This window comes from Mytilus californianus, unplaced genomic scaffold, assembly GCF_021869535.1.
Source record: "Mytilus californianus isolate M0D057914Y unplaced genomic scaffold, xbMytCali1.0.p SCAF_8, whole genome shotgun sequence".
Classification (NCBI taxonomy): domain Eukaryota; kingdom Metazoa; phylum Mollusca; class Bivalvia; order Mytilida; family Mytilidae; genus Mytilus; species Mytilus californianus.
Window position 1 is genome coordinate 107,343,859 of NW_026262734.1, and position 12,182 is coordinate 107,356,040.

At 31.4% G+C, this 12,182-nt stretch overlaps 1 protein-coding gene across 1 annotated transcript in view; it reads left to right on the forward strand.

The window, feature by feature from the left end:
- Positions 1-12,182, forward strand: part of LOC127711747 (sodium-dependent dopamine transporter-like) — an 85,898-nt gene that overhangs the window by 67,402 nt on the left and 6,314 nt on the right. The window contains exons 10-13 of the mRNA XM_052217860.1: positions 7,587-7,711; positions 9,292-9,404; positions 10,249-10,377; positions 10,970-11,069. Of these exons, the coding sequence (XP_052073820.1) occupies positions 7,587-7,711; positions 9,292-9,404; positions 10,249-10,377; positions 10,970-11,069 (467 nt within the window). The remainder of the gene's footprint in view (positions 1-7,586; positions 7,712-9,291; positions 9,405-10,248; positions 10,378-10,969; positions 11,070-12,182) is intronic.

The following is a 12,182-nucleotide window of genomic DNA, read 5'->3' on the forward strand; positions in this document are numbered from 1 at the left end:
CTCTAATTCTATGCAACGAGTTCTTAATTTTATTTATATAAAACATGAGTTTTTTCCTCGATTTTAAGTTATAATCCTAAACTCACGACTAAAACCAATGTATTTATCCAATTATCAGACACATATTTCTATGGTGTAACTCCAGTTTCATAGACAATTTTAAATAGAAGACTTACAAAAGAGATGAAGCAATTTATTCTAAATTAATGTGCAAGAGTTTACTGGTTGCAGCTATGTTATGATCGTTGCTGTTCTAATCTTAAACGATCCAATCTATTAGTGAAGAATCGTTAGGATGTCTTCTGCTTCCGGAATTCGAATAAAATGACCCCAATATTGTTTTGATAATGGTAATTGGTTGGAAATTGACTTCGTTAATTGGTACTTAGGTCATTATTGTAATGACATCAAACAAAGAGGTTCATATGAACTCTGAGAGATTTTTCTTGTATCTAACCATTTACAGTTTTAGTAAAAGGATTTAAATGAGAAATAAACATAGAACCAATCAGACTAATTTCAGAAGTATTACAGTCACTTTATTGGATTTTTTTTTCTTACCATTCACATACCAAAAACAGATATCAATGAGTTAAACATATATATTTAAAATAATGTTGTAAACAAACTTATGAAAGATACCAGACTTTTACGACATACGCGCGTTAAGTCTACAAAAGACTCATTAATGGCGCTCGAACCAAAAAAGTTAAAAATCTAAAAATAAAATACGAAATTGAAATGCATCACGGACGCAAAGTTCAGAAGGCTCGCCACAGTTCTATACCTTATTTGAAAGCGGATATTAACTTATATAGGAATATATAAGAGAAGTACGGTATTCTGAGTGTGAAAAAGACACAAAACCATATCTAGATGTCGCTAGAGAGATTTTAACAATATGCAAGTATCTGTACAGTGTGACGAGCTCTTAATTCCCGATGGTCTGGTCTTAAAATTAAAGTTTTAACCATGAAAGATTAATGGTATTTATTTTAAATTTGAAGAAAAAAAGAGTTCTTATATTTCTGTCCATTGCAGGCTTTTATGATTTTTCATTTCCTATCGTTAATTATCCATTTTTAGATGGTGACGTTCCCTTGTCACCATCTTATGGTGTTTATATATCTCAACTTTTACGATTCGCTCGTGTATGTAACAACGTATTAGATTTTAGCGAGAGAAATTTATGTATTACTGAAAAATTATTACATCAGGGTTTTCGATATCATAAACTAGTCAAAACATTTACTAAATTTTATCATCGGTATAAGGACATCATTCGTTAATATAACTCAACATGCAGACATCTTATACGTTCGGGTATTTCACATCCAATCTTTTATAGTAATATTCTTTACAAAGCACAAAAATGTCAGTATTCACCTCACACGCTAACAAAACCTTTAAACAGACTTATTAAGAAGGGATATAGTTACGATACTGTTGTCAGGTCATTAAAGATTGCATATTTTGGCTTTAATATTGATTCACTTATAGGGTCTTTGCATCGGAATTAAACACATTTGTTTTAAAACCAGTTGTTGGCATGACACGGGTTATGTTCTTCTCATATATTTTATGACGGTATAATACTAAACCCCTAACAGGAGGGATTGTGCCTGATATTCATATGATGAAGACATAATCTTTCAATCAGTTTAATTGAGATCTGGAGCTGGCATGTCAGTAACTGCTAGTAGTCTGTTGTTATTTATGTATTATTGTCATTTTGTTTATTTTCTTTTGTTTCCTATTCTTACATCAGACTCGGACTTCTCTTATACTGAGTTTTACTGTGCGTACTGTTGTGCGTTTGTTTTTTCTACATTGGCTAGATGTATAGGGGGAGGGTTGAGATCTCAAAAAACATGTTTAACCCCGCCGCTTTTTTGCACCTGTCCCAAGTCAGGAGCCTCTGGCCTTTGTTAGTCTTGTATCATTTTTAATTTTAGTTTCCTGTGTATAATTTGGAGTTTAGTATGACGTCCATTATCACTGAACTTGTATACATATTTGTTTAGGGGCCAGCTGAAGGACGCCTCCGGGTGCGGGAGTTTCTCGCTGCATTGATGACCCATTGGTGGCCTTTGGCTGTTGTCTGCTCTATGGTCGGGTTGTTGTCTCTTTGACACATTCCCCATTTCCATTCTCAATTTTATTTTGTAATGTTTTTAAATCCATAAAAGCATTGAGCTAAACATCAGCACAACAAAATTTCGTTTGAGTAGTACTAGTCATCTATTTAATGAAATGCATTTGTTTGCATAAATGAGAAAATAGTTAATTTGATATAAGAAGATGTGGTAGGAGTGCCAATGAGACAACCCATCCAAGTCACAATTTGTAAAAAGAAAAAAATTATAGGGCAACATGGTCAAAGTACGGCCTTCAACACGGAGCCTTGGCTTACACCGAACAGCAAGCTATAAAGGGCCCCAAAAATGACAAGTGTAAAACCATTCAAACAGGAAAACCAACGGTCTAATCTATTAAAAAACGAGAAAAGAGAAACACTTATGAACCACATCAACAAACGACAACCACTGAACATCAGGTTCCTGACTAAGGACAGGTGCAAACATATGCAGCAGGTTTAAACGTTTTAATAGGCGCCAACCTTCACCCTAACCTGAAACAATAGTGTAACATCACATCATAGAAAGACACACTATAAAATATCAATTGCAATTGCTTAACTCAATCAAAAGACATATTAACAAAAACAAGTGAACATACACTGAACGAATACATTTGATCTATGCCACAATGTAAATACAAAATTAATAAAACAAGGGGGTTGGATGTAAAACAATATCAGAAAGACAACCATAAACTTGGACAAAATGCCGCCAAATAGAATAACGTAAAAGTTAAATAAAAATAATTTTATTGTAAGGTATACATGGAGTACGGAAACATTTTTTACAAATATATATATATATATATATATATATATATATATAGTACGAGAACCGAAGTGAAAATTTATCGTCATACTAAACACTTATCAAAGGTGGTAAATATTAAAAATAGTGACACGAGATATAACACTAAATAAGTAAACATTAAATAACAAAAATACATTACAAATTTTATCAACAGGTCAAATAACACAAATATACGATTTGAGAGTATTCGCAGTTACTGAAAGCTAGTTAAGAGCCAAAAACAATTAATAATAAAAAATCATGCATCAGAGACTAAAATCAACTAAAACACATCCCAGGGATTTAGTGTTTTAATGTCATGGACAGTCATGAAGATATAACTTGTGCAATGCCAAAATAAAAGTATCGACAGGCAGTAGGATAGTTAGGAGTTAACCTTTTAATAAATATGTATAATGTTATATATAGGTAGAGTAATTTTTATATAGAAAATGAACGTGGATGTGTATTTTTACATCACAAAAATACGTTTGAAAAGAATACAAATTTAGTTATGTTTTAATTTGCTGATGACAAAATTGATATTTGTGCCAATGTAAACTATATTCAAAGATCTAATTACATCATTGGTTAGATAACCTTTACTCATAAGTTTGTTTAAAGGTTCGATGAGTTTACACGGATCACATAGTGATTTCCGCGCTTTTAGTACAATATTACCGTAAAATTAGGATGTGAAATACCGTTTTGAATAAGTTTTCTACAGGTACAGCCAAATTTACTAATCAAATCTTTGTATCTATGAAAGAATTTAGTAAAAGTTTTAAGTAATTTATGATAACGAAATCCCTGACTTAATAATTTACCAGTGATACATTGATTACGTTCGTTAAAATCTATGACATCACTACACACACACCGGCATAACGAACGAGTTGGGATAAATAAACACCGTATGATGGAGCCAAATGAACATCACCGTCTAAAAAAGGAAAATTAACAATAAGGAATGAAAAATCGTCTTTTTTGTCGTAAATTTTAGTATTGAGTTTCCCTTTAAATTGAAATGTCTAAATCTAGAAAAGAACAACTACTGCTGTTTATGTTAGATTTATTTTAAATAAGTTCCTTTGGGTAAATTTCGGTAGTATATTTAGAGAACTCTGGATTATTTAACGACAAAATATCATCAAGATAACGGTAGGTATTGTGAATCTATCAACTAAATGTAACAATGACGTGTCTTTACTGAGTTTGGTCATAAACTGATATTCATAGCAATACAGGAATAAATCTGCTATTAAAAGGGCGCAGTTAGTGCCCATAGGAATACATACTACCTGTCGATACACTATATCGCCGAAACGTACATATATGTTGTCTAGGAGAAAATTTAAAGCGTCAATCATATCGTCACATTTCCAGTAAGTGTATCTAGCATACTTTCCTTTTTTCGTTACAGAAAAAGGCTTTAAACGAGTTACAGCAAATAAATTTGCAATGAGATTTTTCAAAAGACCATCTAATTAAATATGAAAACTTTTCTTGATAAGATTGTGTGGAAGTGTTCTGTAGAGAGTAGAAAAATCATAACTGTCAACAGAATTAAAAGGACAATAAAAAGCACGTAGTTTATCTAAAACCTCTAAAGAATTTTTAACACTCCAAAAATAATTAATACCATTATTTTCATAAGCTTTAACAAATTCTTTGATAGTAGTAAGGGAGGTAGTTAGAAGCACTGACATATTAGTAGTAGAACACTTACAAGATGCGGAGATGAAACGGAATTTAAATGGTTGTTTGTGTAATTAAGGTAACCAGTACATAGTCGGGACTTTCAAATGTTCGGAAGAAGCTTTAAGCTGGGTAGTGGCAGTGATATGCTTGTTTACAATTTGACTCTCTGTGGAGCGTAGGGACCCGAATGTAGACGAATTAAAATTTTCGTTTTGGAGAACTCCCGTATAGTATATGCGTCACACCATCACTACATTATTGGCTGCTTTGTCTGCCGGTACGAACACAAACCGCTGTGCGTGTACTTGGAGTTTTTTTTTTATTCTAGAAATTGGTATATCATGGACCCTATTATTAATTTCAGAATTGTCTTCAAAGTGAGATATACGAATATCAACAGTATTCATAATTTTATTCAAATAACTGAGATTTGTTATCAGATTTTTCACGTTTACACCAATTTTTACAGTAGGCAGACAAAGCGTATTTAATGACCCGACGCCAATCTATTATAGATGAAAGACGATATTTAGGGTCCTTTCTTAAGAAAAGTTTTGACCTCACGGTCTTCGACGATGTTGAGGTCTCCTGTAATAACATGACCATAGAGAACTAATCTAAAACTAGTTGTGTCACAGTCTCAAGTGGAAGGAGCATTATTTTCTATGTTGACATCTGATGTAACTGACGTATAATTAAAAATCAAACTTCTGCTGTTTTTTTTTTATAAGAATACGAAATAATAGGTGGTTCTGTATTATCAAAATATGGAGATATTTGGCTATAGATGGTAGAGTCATTGAATATACTAGATAAGTTAATAAAATCAATACCTCTATTTATATATTTTAATTTAAGAAAATGCCGTTTATGATTTTCAGGTATATCGATACTAGGAAACAGCCTGTGATGACAATAGGCTGTATTAATACGGGTGTGTTCATACAACGGGCTAAAAATGAAATTTTATCACACTCCTGAAAAATAGCATATAATTTACTTATTGGTATATGACCCAGTTTGCATAATACTTGATGTCTATCATTATTTTTTATTATAGATAACAGATCAGCAAGTGTATAATTTATACGATGTTTAATACGTTTATTACGGTTTTTGTGTTTACTATGAGACCTATTATGTCTTAGTCGTTTATCGACAATATTAATGACATCGATAGAAGTTTAGATATGTTCCCTTGTCCAAATTTACATTTGACCCCTTGATGTCTTCTGTATTTTTTACAACATGTGCGAAGGAATTATTGTAAAAATATTAGATTTTTCTTTAACTTTGTAAAAACTAGATAATGCACTAATCATATAAGTAATAGCAAGAACAACTAGTTATTCGTTGTTAGCTATGAAACGATCTTTTAGTCCAGTCTTAACTTTAATAATATTTGTGTTTTTGTTGTAGTAAATATTATCTCGGTTTTGATTATTGTCTTAATGCAGTATAAAGTTATCATTCAAAAAGTAGTAAAAGTTCATTTGGTTTCCTTCATTTCAATTATAGAAAATTCGAATGTCGATAAATTATCAATGATTGACAGAACAACACACAAATTCATGAATGGGCGTATCGCATGAAATTTTTTTATCAGCGTTGTGAATATTTTCAGTGATCAAATAATTGGATTTGTAATCCTTTTACTTACCTTGGCTTCAAATATAAAATTAACATAATGTGTTATTTTCATTTTATATAAATAAAGTAGAAAATTGCAATGAACTATATTCTTTTTTCGTGCGTCGTTTTCACTCCATTTTATGCAACGTTATGGACACCGCTTTGATAACAGATATTGTTGTATGACCTCAGGGAGATTACATGTGAAAAATAGGTTTTCATTTCATTTGGGATATCACTTTATTTCATCGTTACCAATATAATAATATATACTTAACTGAAATACCCTTAGTAGTTTTGTGGAGAGAAACTTTCCTTGGTGACATTTGACTCTTATTTGGAAATGGACAATGAGGGTGGTTGAGAACAAAACTCTGCGACAAAAGAGATGATTTCAGTTTTCCATTTGCGAACCTTCCATTTCTATTTAGCAACATTCCAGCAGCGCCTGCATACGGAGTATATATCTCTTGTTAGATATTCCAGTGCTTGCATTCACTATTGAAAGAGGGTTACCACTAACTAGGGAGCTATTTTTTAACAAAAATTTCCATGTGGTTAAATTGAATTCATTCCTTGGAAAAATTTATGGACGCTATCACGACTTGGTGGACCATTCCGGAATATCTGTTTCACTGATGACAACGAGTGAACAAAGTGTCTTAACCACAAACCCGTCCTCCTTTCCTCAAATGTAACCTACAGAACTTGACTTATCACCAACTTTTACTTAAATGAACAAGGTCAGCGCCACAGGTGGAGCAGGATCTACTTACCCTTACGTAACAACTGAGATCACCCCCTGTTTTGGTGGGTTCGTGTTGCTCAGTCTTTAGTTTTCTATGTTGTGCTTTGTGTACATTTTTTTGTGTTTTGATTGTTTTTCGTTTTTGCCGTGGCATTGTTAGTTTTTTTTTCGATTTGTGAGTTTGGATGTCCCTTTGGTATCTGTCACCTCTCTTTTGCACATCATATAATCCACATTTATAATTGAGCAGAAAGTATTGGCTGTGTTGATTGAAATTATTGACGCCTTTATCAGGATGTGCTTAGTTTACAAAATATTTCTTCAGATAAATCATCACATAATGACATAATACGGTTGAAATAAATATCTAGAATTCAGCAAACAAGTAAAGTTTCTTTTACAGATCTGTCTCTAGTATACAAATAATGCACGTATTGGTCAAAACATAAATATTAGTATGCTCTGAAATAAATATATAAATATGAAAAAATATATATGTATCTTTATTGGTATCAAGCTATTCGCATTTTTATTGATTCTCTTTCATAATTTTTTATTTTTTTCTTACCTTACAGAGATGCTTTGATCACAAGTGCAATTAATTGTTTGACTAGTTTTTTCTCGGGCTTTGTCATCTTCATGATATTAGGATACATGGCTGAAAAAGCAGGCGTCCATATTTCTAGTGTTGCCCAAGAAGGTAGGTTTTATTGAAATGGCATTGCTAAAGTGATGTATACGCATGATCCTAATACATTTTCATTTAACTTTAAGCAAGGCTCTACCCATCAGCATCAGTTACAGTATTGATCGAGCTAGAGGTCGTTAAGATCAAAATTATCAGTAATATTATAAAATCATATCTGCGTTTGTTTGTATTACATGTTGGTATGATTATAGAACTGATTTTTTTCATTTTTTTTTTGTTTTGCACTAATGTGTTAATTGACGTTTCTTAATTCATTATATGCGAAACCTTTCTTTCATTACAAAATTCCTAATTATCCAAATGATACCATATATGCAATAAACGATGTGATAGATTCCTTAAATTTCGATTATTACTGTTAAATGACGAAAAAGTATTTTGCCGAAAGCTCCGACATATTCATTAACTTTGTAATTGCAATAAGTTTTAAGGTCAGAAACCTTTTATATTCAACTTGTAAATTATTTTTTGAATAATTGATGTATCCAATACATATAAATGATATATATAAATATATATAAAACTTTAGTGGAAATTCATATTCATGATAATAGTATATGGATATACAGTACGTATATTACATATTTAAAAAAAAAAACGATACAAATTAAAATACAGTCTGCAAATCGCAAAAAAAATGGTATAGATATATTTCAGTTTACAGTACTAATATCAATGTAATTCAAAATGTGAGCTATATTCAGCAAATTTGCAACTAAGCACACAATAAACAAGAAAAATACAATGAAGGGCAAACTTAAGGTTAAAGGGTATTGTTGCTTTTTATTTTTGTAATTAATGTATTGCTGTGGATTTTTACATATGTGGACTGGTATCTTCTTCCTGGTTTTGTCCACTATTCACCAATAGAACAATCTATTTGATAAGGAGAGTATAAACAGTATCGTTTTATGTTCACATACTTGTTAATCAATTTGCATGTTAAGAAACCAACTGAAAAAAATAAGAGAATATTATTACTTTTCAATGGAGCGATACTGTCTGTGTCGATCGAATAAACATCTCTGGCTATGCATCATCCGACATGCTCATCAAGACTTATTTAAAATTGTAAAAAGGGAATATGACACAATCGGTAAATGTACAGATCAGACGACATTTCTGATGTCTTCAAATATTAGACCTCGAAAACATGTCTCTCCGGTGATAAGACACAGACACTCACACTAAATAATGTTAACAATAATAACTCAAAATAAATATCATATTTCTATTTGCTTTATCAAAACTCAATTAAGGTGGTACCTAACACTACAGGGAGATAACTCTGTAAAAATCAGCTGAACGTTTTAATCACGTTGTATTGTTAAGGAAATATTAAGCTTCTCAATGATCAAAATTAGTGTTTGTCAAACTGCTATATAACCAATAAAATTTTTCTGATAAAGTGGTTGGTTCAAATATTTTGAATTTTTTATATTTTTGTCAAAGGGTCAAAGTAAACATTTTGTCAAAATTTTATGAAAATTAAACGAGCCAAATTAATATTAGTCAAGGTGTTGGGTACCACCTTAATTGGATTATTTGATGATGAGTTATTTGTATTGTAGGTCCAGGACTAGTATTTATAGTTTACCCGGAAGGAATAGCAACATTACCCGGTGCACCATTTTGGGCCGTTATATTTTTCTTGATGCTTCTCACTCTTGGGCTTGATAGTTCCGTAAGTAAATCTATATATAGAAATAGCTAACACCACCAGTGAAAAAAAAACACATGAAAATTCGTACTTTGATTTCAACTTATCAGTATTTTCTTGAAGAGCGCATGGTGAATATGTTTGATATTTTTTTTAAATGAAAATAACTGTCTGTACACTGCCATGTGCGTCATTGTGTCTCTGGTTGATATATAGTTGTCTCACTGGCAATTATACAACCTTTCCTTATTTATATTGATATATATTGTTAAATCACCCATCAAAATGCATTACTAGTGTATTGATTTCGATTGAGTCCAGAACGTATATGAATATGAAATATAAGATGAGGGTATGCTCCAAATGTTAATACAAGATTTCTTATCAACCCATAATTATTCAATCAGAAAAAAACATTTTACTTATTGCACTTCAACAAGATACGTAAAAAACGCCTAATATATGAAATCAATTTATACCGTAGCCAGTATGCATACATAGCGTATCGAACATCAACAGTGCAACTCTTAACACTTATAACGTTATTCTGTAACTGCTCTACATTTTCAAAGTAACACAGTGCCTATCAAACAAATGATTGGTTACTGAGAATACTGTGTAAGTTTAAAATTGATTAAAGGATATGACAAAAAATTCGTATCAACCAGACCGACGTTCTAAAGATGAAATTCAAATTAATTTCCTGGTATTTGGAATGTGCAGTTTATGCGTCTTCGTAAAAGACTCTTGAACCAAACAGAATATCCAAAGTTCTGATATTCTTATAATGCAACATACTTACTTATTGTCCAATTAGGTGGATAAGTAGAAAATAGAAAACTTTATTTTGTTTAACATTTTTTTGTAGTTTGGAGGTTCAGAAGCAATCATTACAGCCTTATCTGATGAATTTCCTATATTGAGGAAACATAGAGAGTTGTTTGTCTTCTGTTTGTTTTCTCTTTATTTTATAGTTGGCTTGGCGTTCTGTACAGAGGTAAGAATATCAAATTATCAGTCAGGTTTTCTTAAGTCAAATGTTTCGATGGTTCATTATCCAGGATTGCAATAATAAATATAAATATACCCTTTTAATGGGTTATACACAACATAACAAGTGAAGTCCCCACAATATCGAAGTTACCTAATTCGGGACTATTTGGCGCAAAAATGGTTAGTTATTATGTGAAGCACAATCGTCGCCCGGAAACCAGCATAGTATTTAGCGTTTATTCATCCACTAGCTAAAAAAAATTTTTGCTGTGTATTTATAGCCAAATCTTTCGGAAATTACCCTATATTTTTACGACAAAAAAAGATGATTTTAATTTTCCCATTTTGAAATTTGAATTTCTCAGTCATCAATTTATTATATTGCGACAATAAAAAGTAAATGTTCGCACCTGATGGTGTTATTTAGTACTCAATTAGGAAAGGTTTTTTTTCAGACGAGGAAGTTTGATAACACAATACTTTTTAGTTGCATGATTTGTCGTTTCTTTACTGACGAACGATACCAAAGTTTTTCCAGTAATGTGTTACCAAGTTCATGCATAACGAGGTTAATTTTCAGACAATTTATTTTACAGGGCGGAGTTCTTGTTGTGAACTTGATGGATAATTTTGCCGCTGGATATTCTATATTGTTTGCAGTTTTCTTTGAAACTATGGTCGTATCTTGGGTCTACGGTAAGTTATGAATCATAGTTCATATTTTTTACATGTTGTTCATTAGAGTGATGTTTTAAGCAGTAGATTGCTTTAGTTTCACTATTTGTAAATCTCATTTCTTTTTTTTTCCTTCCATATTTATTAGTGTTGTTTGTTTACACCAAACAAATTAAAAAACCTAAAAGCCAAATCTGAACTCCTACATTTTAGAATAAGTCGCTGTATTTAGTACAATTAGGTGAAGCGTACTGCAATTGTTGTGTTCAATGTCTCGTGACTCATATACACCTTAGGTCTTTTTTACTTTGGAAATGTTTGAATAGAATAAAATGCCATACACCCTGGTATTCAAAGTTTTAATTAACAAACACAAATTAAGAAAGAGTAATACGTTTAAGACAATATTGACAATTTTGAATGACGTCATTTATTATCAAAATCGATTTAATACTGTTGAACGTTTTCAATTTAGTACAAAAGTACAAATAATAGCCTTTGGTCACCACTCCAGTGTTGTCAGACTTGGATATTAACGTCAAAGGCATGTTTTTCTAATAACATGAAAGTAATATTGCTGTTTTGTGACAACTTATAGATTTGTTGTTTAGTCAGAATGGAGATCGTGTCCTATGTATTTACTGTATCTCCGAAGTGTCGACATTTCATTTAACTTGGCGTTAACATATTGCATAACTTAAGAATAATTGCTAGTGATGTCATATTTAATCTTGTTTGATCAAGTCTAAATGTTTGATTAGCCTTGTTTTTATAAAGAGAAATCAGTCTCATATTGTACCTTGGTAGTAATACCTTTTGAAAAAAATGATAATAAGTAGAAAAATAGAAGTTGAAAGCAGTCGTCCCTTATCAATAATTTAAACAAAATTGTAGCTTATCTTTTAGAAAGCATTACCTTTTGTCCTTCAAAATATTTAAATATTTTACAATGAAATGTTTACGACTTGTCTTATCTATATAAATTCCAATCAAATTTCCAATTCACCTCAATCAACCATAGTTTATTAAACGATTGACATGTGTCCGTTGTACTTAATTAAGAGCTTAATTGGGTTTTAACAACCACTGAGTTGATGCCATTTATGGGAACGTTTTGTTCCCAAGGGATGGTAT